At 41.9% G+C, this 26,437-nt stretch overlaps 1 protein-coding gene across 2 annotated transcripts in view; it reads right to left on the bottom strand.

Annotated features, from left to right (window-relative positions):
- Nucleotides 1-26,437, bottom strand: part of LOC102002839 (protein HIRA) — a 103,873-nt gene that overhangs the window by 64,182 nt on the left and 13,254 nt on the right. The window contains exons 2-7 of one of the 2 annotated variants that reach the window (XM_005372048.2): nt 18,265-18,327; nt 16,404-16,514; nt 15,146-15,236; nt 13,257-13,351; nt 1,802-1,897; nt 376-536 (exon numbers count right to left, since the gene is read on the bottom strand). In XM_005372048.2, the coding sequence (XP_005372105.1) occupies nt 376-536; nt 1,802-1,897; nt 13,257-13,351; nt 15,146-15,236; nt 16,404-16,514; nt 18,265-18,327 (617 nt within the window). The other variant, XM_013355545.2, reaches the window with a different exon arrangement.

Here is a 26,437-nt window from a genome sequence, read left to right on the forward strand (position 1 = left end):
AAAAAAAAAAAAAGTGGAACATTCAACAAAACACAAAACATGGGAGCAGAAAGGAGGCTACCAGAAATAAAGGACGCAAAAAAGGGTATGGGAATCAGGAAAGAGACAAGAGAAAGATCAACAATAAATTATGTTTGAAAATGCCATAATGAAACCTAAAAGATTGTATACTAATTAAAAATATAATAAAATATTTTTTAATTTCAAAGCTGGCCACTGAGCACTTTTTTAAAAAGGAAAGATTTTTATAACCAAACGCATAAAACTGAATTCAGACGCCTAGACTGTATGCACCCATTTAGCCTAAACCATGGCTAGTTCCTCTCATGAAGTATAGCAGAGGCTGAGGCCAAGCTCTAGACTATTCCCAGTTACCTCATCAAAGGGCTTGGTGATGCTGGTCTCTAGCTGCCAGTCTAGCGTTCTCCATACCTTCAAGCTTCGATCATCAGCTTGAGAGGCAATGTATTTACCAACAGGGTCCCAAGTCAACCCTTTCACCAAGCCAGAATGACCTCTCAAAGTTGCAAGAATTTCTGTGAAGCAAAAAAAAAAAAAAAAAAAAAAAAAAGAAAGAAAAGAAAAAAAAAGAAAGAAGATAAAATATGAGGTGTTATCTATAAGAAAAACAATACTATATAGAAAACATTAGTTGTGATGGCCCCATGGAATGGACTTGAAGGGACTTGAGTAGTCTATCTTGACCAATCCCCACCCTTAAATGCAAGCACAATAGCCCCATATTTCAACTCCACAAAAGCAAACTGAAGGCCAGAATAAGCTAACACATGTGGGTAGGTCACACATGCCCCAAAGAAACAGCAATGAGGGTACAGGCTGGAGCCATAGTTGCCAATTCTGACTCCATATCTTATCTGCAGCAGGCAGATATTTATAACCTGGAAGTCCCTTGGGTAATTTTGATGTGAGCCTCCTTGACAGCCCCCAGAAGCAGCAGGCCTATAGGTTCAAGGGACATCTTTTAAGTGAGTTTTCTGGAAGCCAGTGCTAAAGACACAATGTGCCCCAAGAGTACCTCATTCAGATCTGTAGTCAATGCTAGACCGCTCTACAACTGTTCCTCTTAAAGCCAAAACAAGTGTACCCATACATACTGGTAGTAGCTTCCAGAAGGAATTAAAATTATTTCAATCTACTCAAGATGATGTATTTATCACGTGATAAAAATGAGCTCTAGAACCATGATATGTAATCCTGGCTGCCTGGATCTCCCTTTGTAGACCAGGTTGACCTCAAACTCAGAGATCCACCTAAATGCTGGAATTAAAGTGGTGCGCCACATGCCCAGCTGTGACAAATATTTTACTAGTTATAAATTATAAAACTACAAATTGCACAATGTCTCACAATTTGAAACACAAGAAACAAGAAAAGCTCCCCTCTTGCAAAACTGAGTTTGTGGTAGCCCCTATCTGCTGGATGGTTTCACAGAGATGGTTTCACTGAGCTGATAAAGAAATTACACACAGCATGTGTGGAGTGTCAGCAATCTCTCAGTGCCAACTGTCCACACGCTACCTTAATAAACTCTGAAACACTCAAGCTACTGCTCAGTTTTTCTTTAGCATCAATCTCTTTTTAAACATTAAACAAATATAGTTGATAACGAAAAGCAAAACTGGCTGACAAGACACACAAATCCTTGACCATTTAACTTTCTGTAACCAAGATTAAAAAGACAAATAATCCATTCCCCACCCTGCTCCACAAACAGACAGGCATTACTGTTGGCTACAGCCATTTTCTGCTGTTAACCAGTAGAGAGGAACCACAGACAGACCTGGGAACTTCACGGCATTCCAAATGACGACGGTGTTATCCACACTGCATGAGGCTAGCCAGGCATCGTGGGGAGACCATGCTACATCCATCACATCTGGAAGAAGACAGGGTGCTATGGTAAGATCTCTTACCTGGTGTGCACTTGGGTGATGGTGGGCACTTTCACCAAAAACCAGCAGTCTTTTCTGTAAGCCAGGTCAACTAACTCTGGGATTTTCACACATGGGGACACTTAGCCTGAGACAAGAACAACTTTTTTTTGGGGGGGGGGGGGCATCAATCTGGAAAACAATCCTACTTAACATTTTCAGTGGGCATTGAATTTCATGCACTAAATTCAGGACACAGCTCTGAGGAGAACTTCTAGGTCATGTGGCTTCAAGTCCTTGTGGAACCTGACATTTCCTGCTCCTGTGGCCTCAAAGCTGCTCTTTGGCTTGCTAACTTGCTTCTAGAGTCATAGCTGGCCTTCTCCAGGACCCTTTCAGCACAAGATGCGACAGCATGCTGTACAACACAATCAAATCAAGAGCATGTGACTATGTGAATGTCATGGAGGCCTATCCCACTACTAATCTATAGGAATACCCTTTTCCTACTGAGCCCCAAGTGACAGTTGGTTCTCACTTTCCTTTTGTTCCTTTCCTTCCTTCCCTTCTGGTTTGATGAGATAAGGTCTCACATAGCTCAGGCTGGCCTAGATACACAGGCAAAGATGCATGCCCTCGACTTCCTCATCACTCTGCATCCGCCTCCCAAGGATGGATTATGAGTAGGAACTTCATGTTCAGCTTAGTTAGTAACACTTATCTGTGACTCAGTTTTCTTAACCTGCAAGATAATGATTGTTTTTAATCCTACCTTCCTAAGAATATTGTGAGGATGTGAAAAGCTGCAGTTGAACAGTACCAGGTACTTCAAGACACTGACAATGGCCAGCAGTGTCAATGCCAATGATATTCTTATCTTGTCCTACTATAAAGAATGTGGTCTCACATAGTTTTCTAACACCAATGCCTGGTACAGTTAATTGCCACCTAATTCTTTCCATGCAGAAACTGTTTAAGATAGGAGAAAAATATTCAAAAGTTTCTACTGCAATGTTTTCCTAGCCTTTTAATCTTCAGTGACAGCCTGAGGGACTTCCCTTATTGCACTATATTTGACAGACCACAATTCATATATACCAGCATGTTTCATTTCATACTCTACCTAGGACATCTTCACAGCTGCCTTTGTTTTACTCTATAGTCTACATACTATAGTACATATATAGTCTTCATTACTATAAAATAATGTATAAAGTATAGTACATAGTCTTCTTTACTGTAAATAGACCTAAGTCAATACTGAACACTGTTTTGTTATATGTAATTTTACTATGTTAAAGTTAAAACCTTCCTTTTTTATTTAAACAGAAAAGGGGAAATGGTGTGAGAAGTATATGTGTTGCTTTTATTGGTTAATGAAGAAACTGTCTTGGCCTGTGATAGAGCAGTGTAGAGCTCGGCAGGGAAAACTAAATTGAATGCTGGGAGAAAGAAGGCGGAGTTGTGAGATGCCATGGAGCCGCCAGAGGGGAAAGACGCAAGCTGCCAGTTGGAACCTTGTCAGTAGGCCACAAACCTCGTGGTAAAATATAAAATAATGAAAATGGGTTGATTCTAGATACAAGAGCTAGCTAGCAATACGCTTAAGCTATTAGCCAAGCAGTGATTTAAATAATATAGTTTCTGTGTGATCATTTTATGGTCTGGGCAGCTGGGAACAAACAAGCAGCTTCCGTCAATACCTTTACGTGTCTATACACATCTATTTCAAAATTTCTCATCAGCAATGAAGAGTGTTTTTCCTTCTAACTTATTAGGTTACCGTTTTTAAATATAAGCCTTAATTAAAAGTTACTGCTTTATGATTGTCAACTGGGAAATCATTCTGAGAAGTGGATGTTAACATAACTGAATTCAGTGTCTACTTGATGAAGAAAACAAGATCTTAGAGTTCTATGAGTAGACACATAAGCTCCAGTGTTTCTCTATAATGCCGAGTCTACAGCAGAAAAGATGTTGTCAGGTGCCAGGCATGGTAGTATACCCCCTTAGCTCTGGTATTCAGGAGGCAGAGGCAGGCAGATTTCCAAGTTCAAAGACAGTCTGGTCTACATACATATTTGATGTGGTCAAATGGAACCCAGAAAATAGATACGATTTCCTTAGCAACTTCTAGACTAATGTCACATATATTATCCACCAGCATCATTTATTCAGTCCCATACTGTAGGATCTTAATAAAGTAGTCTGTCACTATCCATCATACTTTCTTCTATTTCTGCTCATCTTGAAAAATATCCCCTTGGCTAGAGAGCTGATGAATATTCACTTATATCTTCTCCTGGCTTAATTATCTAGTGTTTATCTCCTATCTATTTGGGTATATGTTGTATTTATTGAGGCTCTACATTAACTTCATAAAGTGTTCAATGGTTCCTATAGGACATGTGAAGAGAATTCATTCCCTTTTGAAAAGTGATGAGTCCCTGTGATACACAAAGTTCTTCAATACAGTGTAGCCTCTTCAACGTTGACTTAGCCAAAGCTTACAATGTGTCAGCTGCTGATACTGTAAATGTTCTCAGCTGTAACATATTTATCCACTGGCCAGTCTGACATCTATGTCTGGCTTCTCAGAGAATCTACACCTGTAATAATTTTCTCTGAAGTCCTTATGATAGAACGTCTAGTCATTCCCACTACTGTTCTACTAATTCCAAGAGGACGATTCTTCCCACACACAAGGCGCTAGCTTGTTTAAACTCTTCTGACTCCTTGGTTTCTACCACAGTCATGCCAAGAACCCTTCCAAAACAGATTACTCAAATACCCTTGATTTTGATTCCAAGCTTCCAAGTCCAGTCAGCAATACCATCTCATTCTCAACTCTTAACAGCAGTCCAGGTTGCCACCCAAGAACACATTCCCTCTACCAGTTCACCCTGCCTTCACCTGTTTTCACTGGTTCCCAACAAGTCAGTCTAGTTCAATCCAGCTCTCTTCTGTCTTTCTTGAGCACTTCCAACAGGCTTTAACCCAACGCCACCAACAAAACTGCCAAAACCACAATGGCTTCCCTCCATTAATTCCAAATCAACCCTCACTTTATCTCGGTAAACAGTTTGCTTAATTGCTTCTCTCTCTCTCTCTCTCTCTCTCTCTCTCTCTCTCTCTCTCTCACACACACACACACACACCACTTTTTTTAAATAGGTCAAATCATGTTTATTTGCAGATTATTCTATATATGAGATTTTAAATTCTTTACCAGTAAATTCTTAGATCTGATTACTTTCAGCAAAATGTCAGGGTATACAAAACTAAACATCCAACATCAGGAGTCTTCTTATATAACAATAGCAAACATGGTAAGAAATCTGAAAAACAATCCCACTCCCAGTGCCACAAACACACAAACAATACCCTAAGAATAAACCTAAGGCTAGGAAGAACCTTCACAATAAAAACTTTAACTCTCTGAAGAAAGATGTCCGAAAAGATATCAGAGGAGAACAGACTTCTGCTTGTGGAGTAGAACATTACCAAGAGCAGCCTACAGATTCAGTGTTGCCTGTATCAAAATTCCAGTGTCATTCTTTTTGTTTGTTAGTTGGTTAGTTTTTTGAGACAGGGTTTCCCTGTGTACCCCTAGCTGTCCTGGAAGTCACTCTGTAGGCCAGGCTAGCCTCGAACTCAAGAGATCTGCCTGGCCCAAGCATGTGCCACCACACTCAGCTTCCAGTGTCATTCCTAACAGAAACAGAATGATCACAAATTTCATATAAAAGTACAAAATTCCTAAGACCACCAAATTAATCATGCTTTTTCAAAATGAATTGGATTAGCTCTCTACAAACAAGGCATTATTATGATGACTTGCACTATTAAATCATTCATGACTCCCATTATCCTGAAAGGTCATTTGAAATCTCCTAACTGATTTCCCCCTGAATTTACATCTTTATGTTGCAACTGGGAAGTTTATTTTATGGTACCTCATTTAACTTGGAGAAATACAAGAAAGTGTGAGTTTAGGTATTACCATCATAACTTAGAAGTGAGTATGAGACTGCCAGAGAAGTTCTTCCAGACACCACACGGCAGCCCTACAGGGGAGCCTGGGTTTAGTATAGCACACTTTGTAACTCAGGCATTTTAAAAATACTGATTAATGGTGGGTGCTATGTATGTGTGCCTAGTTTATCGATGCACACCGCATGCATACAGAAGCCTGCAGAGGTCAGAAGAAAGCATCAGATTCCCTTGAGCTGGAGTTCCAGACAGTTCTGCACCACTGCACTGTGAGTCCTGGAAAGTGACCCAGGGCCCCTGGAAGAACAATAAGCACTTTTAATCACTGGTCCATCTCTCCAGCCCTGTAACACGGGTGTTTGTTTGGTTTTCCTTTTTTTTTTTAATCCAACACTCAAGCTTTATTCTGTCAGTGGTATCATCCTTAATGAAAAAGGAAAATGCATAATGAATGACTATTATAATAACTCAAAATGAATTTAATATTTTTAAGACAGTCAGGAGGTAGAGAATGGCTAAAGAATGAAGGGAAGACGATCAACCAGCATTTGAACAGCATGGGGTTGGCTGATGTTTGAGTGCACATTTGAGGATCTCAACGTGTTGCCCTCCTTCACTGGGAAAGGGTCACAGTCTCATAAGAATGAATACACACACTTTAACTCATCTCATCCTCTTTCTTAAAAAAATTATTTTTATTTTATGTATGTTGGTGCTTTGCCTACATGTATGTCTGTGTGAGGGTGTGAAATCATGGAGTTACAGGCAGTTGTGAGCTGCCATGTGGGTGCTGGGAATTGAACCAGGCCCTCAGGAAGAGCGGTCAGTGCTCTTTACCTCTGAGTCATCTCTCCAGTCTGTCTTATCCTCTCTTGGTGGTTTGATCATTTCAAACCTTCATTCTGTCTCTTTCGTGTTCAGGACTCCTTACTCATCCACACCCAAACTCTGAAACCTTCCTCCTCACAAACAGTCATATCAGAATTCTGGGAATGACATCCCATTGGTCAGGACATCCTCTTCGTGTTTAGTATAACAGGTCTTCTCTGAATTCTGCATATTTCAGAATTTGTGTTAGATACGGCAGGAACTCTTCTGATCACTTCCAAGTAAGGACCCAGAATTGCCTCTCACCTACATCAGCCCCCTCTTATAGGTCTCCCAAGTGCCATCAGAGATTGCCACAGGCTTCAAATTCTCACTGAAAAACCACCTGACCTTGTTGTTTCCCTCAGACAAAAGCTCTGAGTGGTCACAAAGCCCCAAACCCCAAAGCTCCAACCTCTCCCTCTACCACCATTAGTGGCTCCCTGAATAACCCAAACCCAAGCCCACACTCCATGTTGTCTGCTTCAGCTGTTCTCTCTACGTATATGGCTACGTGCCTTTTCTCTCACCTCTCCCTTCAGGGATCGTCAAACTCAATAAAGTGTAACTGGGGGATGCTTCACTAAAGCATCTTCCCCTCCTCATTGGTTCCTAGTACTTGCCAACGATTCCCATGGCTCTTTCCCTGGTGTTTATCACATCTCTTACTACATCACTAGCTTACTGTCTGTCCCTTTAAGTCTTCTGTTAAGCCTTGTGCATACTATCACTCTTTTTTTTTTTTTATTTTGAGACAGGATCTCATGAAATTACCTACGCTAAACTTGAAATTTGATCCTCCTGCCTTGGCCTTATAAGGAAGGAGCTGATTACAGGTCCTTGCTGCTAGGTCTACTTAGATTGTCCTTTTAACAAGCACCCCTTGAGGGAAGCAGAGGACCTAGAATACAACAGGTGATCAATTAACTGTTACATGGATAAGCAATTACACTGAGAATAAACAATGTATTTTATTTATGAATTACGCATCTCTCAGAAAAGATTATGAAGCCAAGCATGGTGGTTCAAACCTATAATCTCAATATTCAAGAAAATGAGCCAGGATGATTGCGTACTTGAGGCCAGCCCTGTGGATACAGCAAATTCCAGATAACATTGGTGAGTTTGTCTCATGCTTAAAAGAAAGCTTGTGATGATAGTATACACCTGTTATCCTACTCAATTATTTAGGAAGCTGAAGTAGGACTACTTGAGTCAGGAGATCAGAGCAAGACTCGATTTCTTTTTAAAAGCGGGGACAGAAAGAAAGAGGGACACCTGAAGTTGTAGCTTAGGGCAGGGTGCCTGTCTAATATGCAAGACCCTGAATTAATCAGTGCTCAGCATGGTAAAACTTTTTAAAATAGGTCTGTAGTTTAAGTCAGAGGTATCATATAGTTCAATATTCCTGGGTATACATTTCTGTATCTTATTGGGCATGAGGGTTTTTTTTGGATCATGAGACTTTTCTACTTGACTGTTACTAATAAGAGGCACGTGTTTTCACATGAGGAAACTGAATGACTGCCTTTAGCAGCTCTAAGAGTTTTCAGTGCTTTGTTGTCTTATTGCATTGCGTGTGCTGGATACAGCACAATGCTTCACTTCCTTCTGCCTTTCCAGATTTCTATGTATTTACACTGCTCCTCCAGAACAAAATACACAACCAAACTTATCCTATCTATTCTCAATATAAAAGATAATTAGACTTAACTGTGAACTGTAATATTTGCCTATTCGTTGTCTTAGAAAGAAAGAAAGAAAGAAAGAAAGAAAGAAAGAAAGAAAAGAAAAGAAAAGAAAATGAAAGAAAAGAAAAGATGGGGTCTCACTATGTAGCTTTGGCTGTTCCTGGAACTCACTACATAGGTCAGGCTAGCCTCCAACTCCCAGAGATATACACATCTGCCTCTGACTCTAGAGTGCTGGGGTTAAAGGCCTGCTAACCACACCTGGCTTTACACTTGGTTCTTTTGTTGTTGTTGTTGTTGTTTTGGGTTTGTTTGTTTATTTTGCTTTTGGTTTTTTGTTTTGTTTTCAAGACAGAGTTTCTCTGTAGCTTTAGATCCTGTCCTGGAAATAACTCTGTAGACCAGGCTGTCCTCAAACTCACAGAGATCCACCTGCTTCTGCCTCCCGAGTGCTGGGATTAAAGGCATGCGCCACTGCCATCTGGCTTTCGCTTGGTTTCTTAAACAGTTTGGCTATGCACTCCCAGCTGGCCTTAAACTCAAAATCCTCCTACAGCAGCTTCCTATATCCTGGAAATCACAGAGATGTGTCACCAAACTCAGTTTGCTGTTAGTTTTAAAGACACAGGATTTTGCCATGTTAATAAAAAAGCACTCTGTAAGCACCTTTTAAAAGGCAACGAATATCTTGCATATCACCATAGAACCTTCACCTGGTGATGGATGGAGATAGAGACAGAGACCCACACTGAAGCACTGGACTGAGCTCTCAAGGTCCCAGTGAGGAGCAGAAGGAGGGAGAACCTGAGCAAAGAAGTCGGGACCACAAGGGGTGCACCCACCCACTGAGACAGTGGATCTGATCTACTGGGAGCTCACCAGGGTCAGCTGGACTGTGACTGAAAAAGCATGGGATGAAACTGGACTCTCTGAACATGGCGAACAATGAGGGCTGATGAGAAGCCAAGGACAATGGCAAGGGGTTTTGATCCTACTTAATTTTCTGGCTTTGTGGGCGCCTAGCCAGTTTGGATGTTCACCTTCCAAGATATGGACGGAGGGGGGAGGACCTAAGACCTACCACAGGGCAGGGCACCCTGACTGCTCTTTGGACTGGAGAGGGAGGGGGAGAAGGGTGGGGGAGGTGGGAGGCTGGGAGGAGGAGGAAACTTGTTTTTTTTTTCCTTTTCTCAATTAAAAAAAAAAGGCATAATTAGGGCTGGAGAGATGGCTCAGTGGTTAAGAGCATTGCCTGCTCTTCCAAAGGTCCTGAGTTCAATTCCTGGCAACCACATGGTGGCTCACAACCATCTGGAATGAGGTCTGGTGCCCTCTTCCGGCCTGCAGACATACACACAGACAGAATATTGTATACATAATAAATAAATAAATATTTAAAAAAAATTAAAAAAAAGGCATAATATTAGAGATTAGTGACTAATTAGCTAGTATTCCTGTTAGACTATCTTAGGAGACTATGTAGCATAAGTCAAATTTAATCTACTAGTAGGTTATAATAAATTTCTATCTACTCAAAATACTTCTATATGGATCAAATTTAATTACTATGAGTAATTTTTGAATATTATATTCTCTAGTATTGCTACTGATGTTTTTATCTTTATTCGGATTATTTTTGCTTCACTGTTATTTTCTATTACATTTTGGAAATCAAGGGTTCTATCTTGCTTTGAAGAATAAATATTTATATGCTCTGTACAATGTTTCTCAAAACTTGAAATAATACATCAATAAATAACTTAGAGCTAGACCTACTGGGCAGTTAATAATCCCAGCAGCATGAAAGACAAAGGTAGGAGGACAGATTGTCCAAGGCTGGCCTGAATTTAGGGAGGTCAAGCCCAGTCTGGGTAAGCTAGGGAATACAGCATGAGGGAGCATGTATGAGGTCCTAGGTCATCAACCACTGCAGCAGATCACAGGCAGAACCCATTTTGAAGTTCATTGGTTTCCAATTTTCTCACAGAGGATCAATTAAGAAATTTGAGTTTGGTTTGTTTGTTTGCGGGAGTTATTTTATCGTTTGTTTCTGAGACAGGGTCCTAGAACTCACTCTGTAATTCAAACTGGTCTCAAAGTCAAAGAGATCTGCCTGCCTCTTCCTCCTGAGTGATGGGATTAAAGGCGAGCGCCACCACACCCACTTTAATTCTATCCGGTTTTTCTTCTCACTTCATTAGACCTGTCAAGTATATTATTTTCACCTTTTGCTTTTCAAAAGACCCAGTGCCTTCTGTCTCATTTATCTCTGCTTTTCACTAACACCCCTTCTTGGGTGCCCAGATCTGCTAAGAACCAGTGAACAAAAATATCAATTCTGACACTTGAAGGCAGACAACCTACTTACCTGGTAAATGACACCCAGAGGTGGTGGCACAGGAGAGATGCTCACATTATAGCTCAGCCTGAGTCTCAGGTTACCCATGACAATCATCACTTGACATCCTCCCTAATCTTAAACACTCGTTTAGGTAATTGTGTCAAGCTCCAGTGAGGCCCAACTAGATTCCCTGTAAGATGCTATGAAGTGGTAAGGGCAGATTACACATTGTTGTTGTTATCAAACTATAATACAAGGTTACTGCTTTAGCTCTCACAGATGTGCTGTCACTAATGTTCAACTTTTGGCTGTTAAGAGATGAATTTAGCCAGCATGTTGATGGTACACGCCAGCACCCAGGAGGCAGAGGCCAAAAGATCTCTCTTGAGTCTGAGGCTCAGCAGTCTACACAGTAAGTTCTAGGACAGCCAGGGCTATATAGGGAAGCCCTGTTTCAAAAGAAAATGAAGCAAAATAAAAAAAGATTCATTTCTCCTTTCAGATGCTAATGAGATGGCTTAATAGTTAGGAGCATATACAGCTCTTCTGAGGACCAAATTCAGCTCCCAGAACCATACTGAGCAGCTCACAACTGCCTAAGTCCAAATCCAGGGAATCTGATGCCTTCTTCTAACTTCCAAGTGCACCTGCACTCACCTGTGCATACCACACATGGACACTTTTATTTTTATTTATTTTGTTTGTTTTTTTTGGTTGGCTGGATGATGGATGGGTTTTTTGTTTGTTTGGTTGGTTTGGTTTTTCTGAGACAGGGTTCTATCTTGCTTTGAAGATAGAACTGTGTAGTCTTTGCTAGCCTGGAATTCATTATGTAGATCAAGCTGGCCTTGAACGCATAGAGATCTGCTGCCTGCCTCTGCCTCCTGAGTACTAAGATTAAAGGGATGTACTGCCACACCTGATCTGAATACATAATTTAAAATAAAGTAATATCTTTTAGAGAGGGAGCAGGGCAGGACAGAGAGATGGGTCAGCAGTTAAGAACGCTGGCGGCAACTCCAAAGGACCCAAGTTCAATTCCCAGTTCCCACACTGTGGCTAACAATCATCTCTACCTCTAGTTTCAGAGGATCCAACATTCCTCTCTTCTGGTTTCCCAAGGCACTGCACACATTTAGTACACAGGTAAACATGCCACAAAACATCCATACACACAATATAAAAATAAATATAATTTTATTCATAGTTAAAGTTACAAGGATTTGCTGTGCATATATTGCTAGTGAAGACTCAATGCTGTTTGTTTTAGTTTGCTGTTTCTTTTCCAAGCTCTCAAACACATCCATCCACACTGAACTGATGTCCACTTTCATAAGCCTGTTCTCTTCTGGTCTCAGTAGAGAACACTATGGACTACGCAAGCACTAGTCAGGATCTAGACAGTCCTCCTACAGTTTTTGCAAACTGGTTTCCCATTCTTTGCTCTCCTTCCCAATGACATAGGCCTTTGCCTATGTCATGAACTGCTAAAACAAGCTCTTTCCCCAGAGCTGTCAGACACACCTCTCTCACGTTTCACAACTCACTTGCGCTGCTCCCTGTTGTACCTACGAAGACCAGCTATGGTTTTAAAAACTAAAAATAAAATAAAAGGCCTCAACCTTGATACTCACACCCAACCTAGCCTTGCCCTTTGTGCTGCCCACAGTCCCTGCTGGGCTGGACCACAGCCTTCTTCAAAGAAGTCTAAATTGTACACATGTGGATCATGCTATTTAGTACCTAATGTGCACAGGCTTCATACTGTTACCAATCTGCTGATTGGAGACCAATCTTCCTCCTCTTCAACATAAATCTGCAAAATGTGACTCTTTCCAAACTAAGCCTATTTAAACCATTTTATAAACGTATTCAAAGTCAAGTTAAGAAAGTATCCAATAGGACCAGTAAGATGGCTCACTGGGTAAAGCTATTTGCTATCAAGTCTGACACCCTAACCTCTAATCTCCAGAACTCACATGGTAGAACAAGAGAACCAACTCAGGCAAATTGTCCTCTCACCTCTACATGTTTACAGTGGTATATGAGCTCACACACACAAATTAATGTAGGTATGCATGCATGTATGTATGTATATATGTAAAAAGAAAGGGACTTTCCAATGGGCACCTACAGGTTTGTTTCTCAAGAATAAATAAAATGTGCTTATAGACTTAGTGATCCAAGAATGAAGGTACTCCTGCAGAATAAACAAAAGAGGCTGAGAGCTTTATGTTAAGCACATACACTTAGATCCTATGAGAGTGTGTATTGGTAATTAAATGTAGGTATAGGCAGGAGGTAGAGCCAGTGACTGCATAAACTTTAAGGGACAATTAAGGGACAAGTGGTGATAGAGAAATCCCAGATAGTACATAAAGGACCAAACAGTAACAAAGGGACAGAAAAGTGCTAATGATTTTTAAGGCTACTACTAGGAACTCACTCACCCAAACAAGTAGCCACACTTACCACCTGAATGACTCCGAAGGATGGAGACACACCGCCATTGCTCCACATTGGCAAGCTTACCACTGGAGCCAAACACAGTGCTGGGCCCAATGTACCTGTGTGAAAGAGGTACGAGACATGTGCTCATGGAGTATTCCAGGTGCTGTTCAGGGATGTTCCCTGTAACACAGCTTTTCATAGCAAACACAAAAATCAAAATCAGATAGTAGCTAAAGGCACCAGGTTGTTAAACAAAAGGTATGGTAACATAACCAATCATGCACTTGTGAAATGCTGCTCAACCACTGCAAATCTTAAACAGGAAAATTTTCAAGACTAAGCAAAAGAAGCAGACTACCAGGACATCTTCTACAATATGATACTATGATACAAAGTAAAAAATACATGTTACATACATTCTACACATGGAATAGAGAAAAGGAATATATACCAGAATAAAATGAAATCTTAACTATGGCTTTCTTTAGGAGGACTATGAGAGATTTTTATCTTTTACATTTCAAAATTGTATACTAAATGTTATTTATGTTGGTTATTTAAGATAGGGTATGATAGATAGATAGATAGATAGATAGATAGATAGATAGATAGATAGTTAGATAGATAGATAGATAGATAGATAGATAAATGAACGCATGCCAGGGATGCATCCCAGCAATCTCAGCACTAAAGATGTAGAAACAGTAGTATAAAAAATTCAAGGTCATCCAAGGACCTGGGCTACATGAAACCCTGTCTTTAAAAAATAATAATAACTATAATAATCTCAGCAATCGGGAGGCAGAGGCTGGCAGATCTCTGAGTTCAAGGGCAGCCTGGTCTACACAGTGAGTTACAGGACAGCCAGGGCTACACATAGAAAGTCTGTCTCAAAAAGAAAAAAAGAGAAAAAAGAAAGAAGGAAGGAAAGAAGGAAGGAAGGAAGGAAGGAAGGAAGGAAGGAAGGAAGGAAGGAAGGAAGGAGCGAGCAAGAAACTGCATTTTTATTTGAAGATAAGGTCTGACTCACTATGTTACCCAGAATAATCTCAAACTCCCGAGTTAAAATCTATCCCTCCTGAGTAGCTGGGTCCACAGGTAGGAGAAACTATGCCTGACTCAAAAAAAGAATAATATCTTTAAGTCACTTTATAATGTTTTAATGCCCTGACTCAACAAGTAAGGACAGATACTGACTGCTTTCAGCTGAAGTATGAAATAGGGCACCCATGTTCAGAGCCTCTGTGAATGTCCTTTGCCCTTATAAAGCTGAGCTTACCCAGACAGCTCATGAGGCAGTCAAGTGGGCACAAGAAGACAGGATGACTCTGCTCTCAAAGCCGTGGTCATGACTCTGGCGGAACAATGATGCCAGGTCTGGGGCACAGCCTGAGTGGCCCAACGTCACATGGAAAGTTTATTGTCGGACACAGTACCGGCACTCACTCTGCTCAGGAATAAAGAAAAAATTTCCTCAGATTATCCTTGATTCATTTTGATGCAGAGCAGGAGGTACCAGAAGGCAAGGCTACCACAAAATGAGGCAAAGAAAGTGGGCTCTGGATTCCAAGCCTTGATTCCATCAGATTTTGGCCATGTTTGTGTATGACGGTTGTATGTGAAATTTTATTTGAATAACTAAACAAAGGAAGCCACAATGTCAACAGCTTTGTAAAGATCAACCTTTCCTTCTCAGCTAAATCTTGTGTTCCTACAATAAGGTAGCTGACCAGGCCAGCAGGCAGAAGCTTCCCGATTCACTTATCAGGCTTCATCTGCTTCTGACCTATGGGAATTCCTTGCTACTCATAATGTTGTGACTTCTATGCCAGGATGGAAAAGGTGACTTTGATAAAGACCAGCAAAAAAGCTTCTAAAAATTAAATGTGAAAAAGGAAAATGATGCTTACGTAGCCCGCTTCCACACCATAATCAGTTTGTCATCTCCCCCAGAAGCTAAATACATCCCACTGTTTGACCACCGCACACAGTTCACACATGCTGGGAAGAAAAAAAAAATAAGGTGATGAAAATCCAATAGGCATGTCCATGTATTACACAGAGTCTGCAAGAAGTAAGAAGTTTATAAAACTACCTAATCTATTTATGGCATCTACTATATAAGAGTCTCAGAGAAACAATTCATTTAACATTAATCTTGTGTTATAACACATAACCAGAACAGTCTAGAGGGGAAATATGCATAATCTGAGAATTGTGCTGAATGAAACAGACAGCTGGAGGCTTATTTCTATGAGCAGCAATAAACTTCACTATGCCCAAAGGGTTATCTATGGATGAGATGAATTTCAACAGGGATTATTCTCAAAATGAAACATGTACTAAGGCTAAGGTGCCTTTTCCAGAACTTTCCAAGAAGCTGGTGAGTAGAACATATAGCTCTGAAAAACCTCAATTATTCAGAGCCAGACCTTTTAAATTTGGATTTTCCAAACTTGTCAGTACAGGAGACTGACTGACTCTGTGTGTAGTTAGTAAACTAAGTCCAGCAGAAGTCCCCCCAGTCTTCTACTAGGTTAGAGCCTCCAGGAGCACACACAGCTCAATCTTCAGGAGATATGGAATATGATGTGGACCCTAACAAAGTTGAAGCCTATGCATGGCCTGTGAGCAACTTATGCTCTAGACCCAGTGACTATGAGAGGCTTGCTGGGAGGGTAAGAACACACAAAGCAGAGGAAGGGACTAAGAACCAAACACTAGTAACTGTCAATGGGACTAAGGTGTTGCATACAACAGGGAAGGAAAACATGAAATAGTCCAGTCTAAAGGGTCCTGGCAGAGAGACTCTTATTGACACAGCACCAATCTGAGACATCTGGTGAGTTGTCTCGTGTGTCCCTTCCCCAGAACGACTCTACTGTGTCCAGGTCGCTGGCCCCAAAGCCCCATGGAATCAGGCAGTAACGACTCATGAGCAGGAAATCACCAGAGGTACCTGCAGACTGTCCAAAGATGGTTCTGTGGGCGGGCCGAGTCTTCTGCTGAATAACTCACCCAGGTGTGCAGCCAACATCTGTGCCTTCAGACAGCAGGCCGAGGGGAGTTAACGCCGCACGGGGCCTTATCTTTCTAATTACAAACACATGTGCTAACCTTGGGCACTCTGCCAACACGCAAAGCCTGCAAAGGGCCACTCTGTAATACCTAAGTGATTGTCCATCTGGCAAAGCATCTTGGGAATACTTTCATCCTTCTCGTCATCCTCCTGGAGGACTGGAGACATATTCCAGATCACAACCTTCCCAGAATCCTGCCCTGGATTGAAGGAGCAAAAACAAGCTCAATATGCAAGGAGTGGAAATTTGATATTGATTACATTAACTATAGAAAATGCTCATTTAGTTTCTATAAATCACACTTGGCTAGATCTAAGCAGACTTATCTTGAATTATTAAAATAAATGATACAAAAGGTGAGGGAAAAAACAAGGACCTACAGGGACCCAAAAGAGAGGGGATTCAATAGTAGCTGAGGCCAGCCTGAAATGAATACTGACTGAACTAAAAATTGGGAGGGGACAGAGCCCCTGTCTGGCCTCTGAGGTTCTCATCCCTATCCAGAACGCAGAGTCCTTATCTACAAAATAAAGAGGAAGAAAAGTCCCTATCCAGGCCCCTTTCAAGTCTGGGCATGAACACTGAGGAAAAGGAGAAAAGCACAGTCCCTACCAGGGTCTCCCTCCCCTTCAACGTGTTGCCTGGATCCAGTGGCTGTTTCCAGAACTGATTGGATGCTTTGAGACCCAAATCTGAAATATGCCCTGAACATAGGAAAATGGGCTCATTACCTTCTTATCTGCCCTTTCCTTATCTGCCTATAGATGGAGATCAACCAAAGAGGGAATTCAGGAGGGTCATAAGTTGATGCTAACTGTGCTGAAAAATCTATCTATACATTTTACTAATTATTTGTTTTCCATCTCCATAACACAAGTCACCAAAAAAAAAAAAATGTCTGGAATGGGTGCTCCAAAGTGATTATGAAATGCTTGAAACCTCCTCTCAGCCAATCATGTAAAAATATTGCCTAAATATTTCTCCTAGACCTGAAAAAAAAAAGCCGCCTCAGCCATAACCTCCTTGCACCTATCTCTGGGCAAAATGGCCACTATGAAGTCATCCTGTAGCACCCTGTAGAGGTGTGGGGTCAGGAGTCCTAAGCCAATGCTACTTTTTACCACTATAAATAAAAGCTCGGTTTTCTGGCACAAAAATAGTATTTATTGTCTCTCCAAAAGGAACCATCTTACCTCAAGATTACAACAGATGCTGAATAAAGCACGATGCTAATACTATGAATAATATTTTTAAATGTTCTGAGCATTCTTTCTTTCTCAGTAACACAGTCAAATCCCTTTGTCCAGAAAAGACACAGTTAGCTACCCACTCCTCTCTTCAACTGATCAGAACACTGACAGAATCTCTGCCTCTGTAGCTGATCTGTATCCAGGGGGCCACTTGCCAATTTATATTGAATAACCCTGGGTGTAGGGACACAAATTCATTCTAGCTTTAACTTAATAAAAATAGTAATAATTAGAATAAGCGAGCTTCACAATATTTATAAGATCATCTTACAGGCTGGGCAGTGGTAGCACACGCCTTTAATCCCAGCACTTGGGAGGCAGAAGCAGGAAGATCTTTGTGAGTTCGAGGCCAGCCTGGTCTACAAGAGCTAGTTCCAGGACAGGCTCCAAAGCTACAGAGAAATCCTGTCTCGAGGAAAAAAAAAATCATCTTATAGACCCAAAAAAGTAGTACTTCACTTTGTAGTCTAGGCTGGCCTAGAATTCATATCTTCCTGTTTTCCCAGTGCTGAAATCACAGACCTGTGGCACTATATCCAGCTCAATAAAAAAGTCTGCAATTTAACCTGTTCATATTGTGCATTTTAAACTAAGTCACAGCCAAACTGCAAGGCAACAAGTTGTCTCTTTACAGTTAACCATGGAACACCAGGAGAAGAGCATGATAACATAGAAGTGATATTCACACTACAAACATACCTTGTCCTCCAGTTGCAAACTTGGTCCCATCAGGGTGAATATCAACTGAAAATATCGGCTTGCCTGGAAACAAAGAGAAGCTTGGTTTGGTTTTTGTTCACTGGAAAACAACAACGAATTCTCAATTTTTTAAATATTGATTTCTCAAATGACATCTCCAACTTTTATACCTAGGACAAGACTACAGGCTACAGATAAAACTACCTACGAGTAAGAATAAAGAGATCTAACAGCTTTAGTTAGTCAAACTGTTAAGGACTCACTAAGCAACATTAGACAGCTGAAACCCAACAGAGACTAAGCACGTCATCACTGAGAGACCTAAATATATAATGGCTATGAACTGTCTGCAGTAAGAGTTCCAGTCACAAGTTCCTATGACCTGAGGACATCTCCCTGTAATGTGGGTCTCTACTTGGCAACAGCTTGGAAAGAAGGGCACTCTCCATCCCTTCTGACTGCTGGCCAAAAGGCTCATTACAGCCTAGGCCCTCCCTTGCCTACTGGTTCCTCAAAGTGGTCCTCTAAGTCTATACTACACACTCAATCTTGGAAGGAAGCTCTGAAGACTCAGAATGTTCTGAAGGGAGATGAAACAGTCTATAATGCAATGACGTTTCTTAAAACTTAGAAAGTAAATAACAAAAACTTTAGGAAATTCCTAACAGACACAATGTCTTCCTTCCTCCCCAACTTTTTTTTTAAATTTTATTTCAGCAATCTAATTTTTAAAAAATATTTATTTATTTATTATGTATACAATATTCTGTCTGCGTGTATGTCTGCAGGCCAGAAGTCTAGGGCACCAGACCTCATTACAGATGGTTGTGAGCCACCATGTGGCTGCTGGGACCTTTGGAAGAGCAGGCAATGCTCTTAACTGCTAAGCCATTTCTCCAGCCCCCTCCCCAACTTTTTATAAGTAGTAAGGGCCTACTAAGGCTTTCAGACTAGCTGAACTGCCTAAAGGAAGCTCAGACCAAGCTGGAAGAAAGACTCCCCTCCATGTCGAGCTGCCTGCAGGCTGTGTGGTGCACTCCAGGTTTCCAGCTTTCGTGAGCTGTCACCCATGCAGGGGTGGGCTTTTGGAGATGCAGCTGTCTTTGAGTCTTCCATACTCCTGTACATAACCCAAAAGCACTCACTGGTTCACTAAGGTGGACTTTGATGGTCATATAGGGTAAGCAGACATTTGCTCACATCACACCAGAAGTAGTGTCCTACAACACAGAGAGTCCACTTCTCAGCATTTCCACCTAGACCTCTGTAAAAAGTGTATACTCTATTAAACTGGACGTTCAGTTCCTGAGGGTAAAGAGTTAGGCAGGTCCTCAGAGACCACAAAGGGCCCCTCTGAACTCAAGCCTGGCTGAGGAAGTTTATTTATGGCTTGTAGGGTGGACCAAGTCAGGCAAAGAAACCAAAACCAGGTAGTCTGTGAAAGGTAATCTAAGGACTTGTGCTTAGTGGGTATTTGTCCATCTCCCTGGTCTGCTTCCAAGGTCAAAAGTACAAAAGCTGCAATGAGACATAGTAGTTGCAACTGACTTTATACTCAGTACTGTGAATGACAGGTTAGAAGTGCGACAGTCAACCCAGCATCAGTAATTGTTGTTATAGACAAGGGATGAAAGTCATCAGCTCTATATGACTCCTCAAGTAAGGTGGGAGTCCATGGTGTACACCTGAGGGAGAGCTGTAAACCCTGTCAGGGTTCCCATGCCAGGGTGGAAAATACAATGTGGTACTCAAAGGCAGTAACCAATATGGGTCCTTGGTCATGCCCTTTGGCATCATCTTCCAGAGTCTTATCCACGCCATCAAATCAAGCATGAACTCCCCCAACACAGTGAAATACATTTTTATTTTTACTGGTCACTAAGTGGTAGTGAAAGAAACAGCTGTGCAAGACCACTACAGAACAGGTGTACCAAATATGAACAGAAACCTTCGGAAAGTTTGGAAATCACACTATGTGCTCCATGGTCTCAAATGCTGAATTCCAAATTAACAAAAGCTAACACAATAGACCCTCATCATCATACTGAAAGCCCTTGCCTGGCCCCCAAATCCCTTCAGTGATCTCCAGGCTAATGGAGAGCCAGAACTCTACCCAAATTGGCCAAGTCTAGACAAGCAACTGCTTGGTGCCTTTCTGGTGCGCGCGCACACACACACACAATGTTAAAATTATCTTGGAAACTGGGCACACAGCAGCATTGGTCCTCGTTTTCTCTGATTCTCTGACATGGGTTATCCTTTCATTCCTGGACTTCATGAGATAAGCCCCAACAGCTCACACACTCAATAACTGAAGGAACAGACCTGGCAGTGGGTGCACTTAGAGATGGGAGGTGAGAAGACTTGCAAGTCAGTCTTCCCCCAGATTCCAGACACAGCAGATCTTAATTAGTTTTGTCTTATTCTTCAAGAAATGAACCCATGGACAGGCAAGATAGCTCAGGTAAAAGTGTTTTCCGCCAAGCCTGATAACCTGAGTTCAATCCTTAGAACTCACATAGTGGGAGAACCAACATGGGGAAGCTGTCCTCTGACCCACACACACACACACTGTGGTACATGAGAGCACATAAACATAGGTATATACATACATACAATCATACATAATATATACACACACACGTTTTTAAAAAAATAAGAAAAAAAAGGATGCAGAAAACTACACAGTGGCACAAAGGAAGGTACATCCTGAAAGCAAGGTGAGGAAGAGCAGAAGGGTTCCACCTGGGTGCCTTGTCAATGCACCCCACCCAGGGCCACACTAGCACGCCTATGCTCTTCTTTGGCATCACACTTACCCAATGGCTAAAGGACAGGAAGGAAGGGACTCCAAGTCAGTGGCTTTCATGCCTACCCAATCCTCTTAAGAAGAGACCCTCAAGGCTTAAGAAACCAGAAAGACATCTGGAGTTGTGGGCCTAACCTCAAGTCATGCCGGTACTTTTTTCCAGGGGCTGTGGCATTCGGCACTAAGCCAAGGCAGTGAGTCCTGCCAAATGTCAAGGTACAGTAGCAAATCAGCACCAAGAAGTCCTGTGGCATTCAGGACAAACGACTTTTCCAAGTGTTTTCCAGCAACTACTGGGGGCTTCCTGGGCATGAAGAGCTAGGGCCATGCTGGACACACCTGGTGAATGCTGTCTCTCCAAAGCTGGATCAGTCCTCACTCGCAGAACATGCTTTTGCACATCTGATCTGCCCCTAAAATTCTATAGGGGACTCAGTCCAGGCATTTCCTAAATTTTATACCACTTCCTGGGATAAATACTCTAACACTGTCATTTTACACTACAAAGGAACAATTTTCCCAAGCCATACAGCATCCAGCTCTAAAGCCTGAGGCTTCGAATACTGTGATATAGTACCTAACTAAACAACATACTCTACCACTGCCTGTGAACAGGAAGGAAGCAAAGAAAGATGCAAGAATGGGCCAGAGCATGAAAGTGTCCTCATGACACAATGTGAGCTTTAGACCTGCTTTGCTGGACATACCCCTTCAGGCCCTTGGACTCCGTCAGCAGGTCCTAGTAAAACACAACTTCCTGGGACTCCTGCTCCTCTGTGCCTCCTTCGCCTAGGGTTGGGACTGCTCTGGTGCTAAACTGAACCTTAGAAAGGTCTAGTATCTCAGCTTTTGCTGTCTGGAGAAATTCAGTTCCCAGTTCAACTACCATGCTTCGAAGAGGCCTCGGCTGTCCAAAGAGAGTGAACTGATGAGGACACAACAGTGAGCATCAAGACCCTGAGCACACCGGGCGGTGGTGGCGCACGCCTTTAATCCCAGCACTCGGGAGGCAGAGGCAGGCGGATCTCTGGGAGTTCGAGGCCAGCCTGGTCTACAAGAGCTAGTTCCAGGACAGGCTCCAAAGCCACAGAGAAACCCTGTCTCGAAAAACTAAAAAAAAAAAGACCCTGAGCACAAACAAGCTGAGGTGTTCTAGTCACAAGCTGCTGAAGCATCCATTCCAGCACATAGTAAATGTGAGGGAATGTCAACCTAATGAGCCTGGTCAACTTGTGGAACCCTAAGCAAATCATAAAAGAGGCTGTTTTAAGTCAGTAAGGCTGGAGAGTAGTATGTCACACAAGGGATAATCCAAAATGCCAATCTACCTTTCGGCTTCAGACAACTTAAGATAGGCAAAAAAAACAAAAAAAAAACAAAAAAACCTCTATATCTTGTGACAGGCATATCAGGGAAGAATGGTTTTCTGTCCTGTAAGCCTGTGAAATATCATATTACAAGTTGGCCCTCTTAGGAAACTTGTCAGAACACTTACTTGCATTCTACAAACCATTCTTGTTACCCAAGAAGTCGATGACACAGATACCAGTTATAGCCTAGTCCTTTAGAACACATACATTAAAGCATCACCTAGATGCTTTCTCACCCAATCCATTAATAAATATCCACAGTGTGCCTAATATAAAAATACACATAGTATGATAGCCCTTACCTATGGAAGCTCCCAGAATTAAAGATAATCATACAAACCTAAGTGGAAAGATATACAGTGACAGAAAGCTATATATAACTTAGCCTGGGGCTTCCTTGTAGAGAGACCCCGCCTTTTGGGGCGGGACAGCCTCGGGCGAATGTTTTTACTCCTGTTTCCGGTTTATGGTGGATCGCTGAACTCCGGGTGTGTGAGTGTGTTTATATATTAAAATTGTATTTTCTTGTACCCACTGGCCTGGATTAATTAAATTCGCCTTCACTTCCTTCAGAAGTAACAATTAAATCCCAACAGTTGAAGGAAAGTCAACCAGAAGGGTGGGATCAGCCAGAGGACACATAGCATCGAATCAAGAAGCAGCCTAATATACTAATATACTGCCCCAGAGTTCATGAGGTAAGCACAGTTGGATGAGGACACATCCAGGAGCTTAGACATTATTCAAAAGTCATATTTCAAAGAAGCACTGCCAAGGTCACATCATGGCTCAACAAATGCTATGTGGAAAAACAGGGGGTTTTCAAGGCGCTCCAGAGGAAGATGGAAATAAAGACTAGGAAAAGGTTTAGACTTTAATGTTGGCCCACTCTGGACTGACTCTTTAGTTCCGCCTCCTATCTGTTATTCAACTTTGATAAATTGTTTAATTTTCCAAAACACCAGCTTTCTAATCTGTACAAGTGGTGAGGACATGCTCAGCTTACACACACCTGCTCTTTGTGGACAGACAAATCAAGATACTATATCACAATGCTTCTAAGATGCATCTACTTCATAATTTAACATTTGCCAAATCAGGATACACTATAGTGAAAAGTATGACTGGTTCCTAACCCCATTCTTTCTTCCTCACTGTAGGTTAAAGGAAGTATAGAGGTGGTGGACCCACACAGCACTGCCTGAAGTGCTGGCTCCCAACTCCACAGAACCTAGACCTCTCAGGCCTGAGAAAGCAGCCACTGCACCTTCTCAATGGGAAGGACCTTAATGAAGGGCTCTTTAGGCTGTGGGAATGGATCTTATCAGTTTGGCGGGCTAAAGAACTTTTCTTTTGGCACAGCGAGATAAAGATAATTTCCCAACTACCTCCAACTTCAGGCCTTTCTTTGCCTAAAGGCAGAGACAACAGATAAATTAGCATAAACCCTTAACTCTAGCAATGTTGGGCAGTGAGGTAGTTTGAATGTAACTGGCCCCATAAACTCATAGGGAGTTGCATTATTAGGAGGTGTGGCCTTGAAGTAGATGTGGCCTTGTTGGAGTTGTCACTGTGGGGGTGGGCTTTCAGGTCTCATATAAGCTCAAGCCACGCCCAGTGTCAGTTCACTCAGGTTGCCTACAAATCAAGATGTATAATTCTCAGCTACTTCTCCAGTACTATGTCTGCCTTCACACCACCATGTCGCACCATGATGATGATGGACTAAACCTCTGAAGATGGAAGTCACTCCAATTAAATATTTTTCCTTTATAAGAGTTGCCATGTGGGGAGGGGGGAGAGGCTGGAGAGATGGCTCAGGTTAAAAGCACTGGCTGCTCTTCCCAGAGATCCTGAGTTCAAGTTCAATTCCCAGCACCCACATGGTGGCTCACAACCATCTATAATGAGATCCGGTGCCCTCTTCTGGCCAGCAGGCATATGCCGGCAGAACTCTGTATACAAAATTAATAAATAAACCTTAACCAAAAAAAAAAAAAAAAAGAGTTGCCATAATCATGGTCTCTTCACTGCAATAGAAACCCCAAGATGGCACTATCTTTTCTCAAGTCAACCTGAACTAGAACACTCCTGCATACCCATCACAAGCCATTTCTTCTCCAAGGATTTGCTTCCAGATCACTCCTATTCAGCCCAAACAAGACCCTACTGAATAGCCAGGCAGACAGTCACATGCCTTTAATACCTGAAATTGGGAGGCAGAGGAACATAGAGTGAGTTTGAGGCCAGCTGGTCAGTAGTCAGTAGCTCTGGGTTCAGACTCTAGTGTCAACAATAAAATAAATTTTAATACATCAATTAACCATATCCTCCTAGGCTCCCTTGTTTATTCCATTGTTCTTGGTGTCTGTCCTTACGCCAGTCTCATATGGTGTTCATTGTTATAGCTTCGCTTTATTTCCATCACAAAGTATAAGATCTCCAACTTCATTCTTTTAAGGTTATTTTGCTTATTAACAAATCCTTAGAGACAGGCGATGGTGGTGAGGAGGCAGAGTTCAAGGCCAGCCTGGTCTAGAGAGTGAGTTCTAGGACAGACAGGGCTTCACAGAGAAACCCTATCTGGGGGGAGGGGAGGGGAGGGAGGAATCCTTAAACTTTTTAAAGAATTTTTAGAAATGGCTTTTCTCCTAGCAGAAAACACTATCAGAGTTTTGATAAGAAATTATACTAAACTTGCTATGAGTTTTGTTTGTTTGTTTGTTTTTTGGGAAGTGTTTCCCTGTGTAGCTCTGGCTGACCTTGAACTCACAGAATGCCTGCTTCTGCATCCTGAGTGCCAGAACTACAGGTGTGCACCACCACTCCTGGTTTATCTTCACTTAGTTCTGAATTTCAGTATTTTTTTGAGCCAAGTTTTATTGGGCACTTGCTAAGGCAGAATGCAATGAGTGAAAGAAAAGCCTTAAACTTATGCAAACCCCAATTCCCAGGACATTCACAGCATGTTTCAGGCTAATCTTCCCAGTGAGCTGTTAGACCATACTATCAAGAGAGCTAGGTATGATGTTGTGAACCTATAGTCCTGACCGTTTAATGGGTAGAGGACTGTATGTCCTTGAAACTCAGGAAGTATAAAAAACTTGTAAGTTTCAGCAAGTCCAGAAGCTGTCCAGCTAAGGACTGATGATTAAACACAAGCCTCTCTCAGACCACTGACTGCAGTGAGCTACAGGACTATCTACAGTCCCGCGGTGAGTTAACCCTGGGTTCCAGCTTTCAGGAGCTGTCGCTCTCACTAGCACAGGATTTTGGAAATTTGCTCTTTCAGTCATTTCTGCTTCTGGAAGGAAAACTTCATTGTGGGCTTTTAAAAAGCACCAATAAACTCACTGCTTTATCAAGATGAACTTTGATGGCATCTCCACTTTGGTCTGTTGTTGATTCCTTAGCTGCGTTGGACAGATATTTCTTCACATCTCCCCAGGGATATAGCCACACAGAGCACATGGTAGAAGAGAAATGAATCTTGTAAGCTGTTCTCTGACCTTCAATACACTCTGCAGTAAACATACATACATACCCTACACACAAAAATGTAACAAAAATAAAATACACAAAAACAACAAATTGGGCCTCATTAAAAATTAGTATATGTACATCAAGGGGTACTTATTGCCAATAGCATGAAAAGGCATGGGAGAAAGCATTTGCAAATGACATCTGGTAAGAGACTGAAAACAAACAAAAAACAACCTCAAAAAAAAAAAAATGGACAGCCGGGCGGTGGTGGCGCACGCCTTTAATCCCAGCACTCGGGAGGCAGAGGCAGGCGGATCTCTGGGAGTTCGAGGCCAGCCTGGTCTACAAAGGGAGTTCCAGGACAGGCTCCAAAACCACAGAGAAACCCTGTCTCGAAAAAAAAAAAAAAAACTAAAAAAAAAAATGGGCGCACGCCTTTAATCCCAGCACTCGGGAGGCAGAGGCAGGCGGATCTCTGGGAGTTCGAGGCCAGCCTGGTCTACAAAGGGAG

The sequence above is a fragment of the Microtus ochrogaster genome, unplaced genomic scaffold, assembly GCF_000317375.1.
Source record: "Microtus ochrogaster isolate Prairie Vole_2 unplaced genomic scaffold, MicOch1.0 UNK165, whole genome shotgun sequence".
NCBI lineage: Eukaryota > Metazoa > Chordata > Mammalia > Rodentia > Cricetidae > Microtus > Microtus ochrogaster.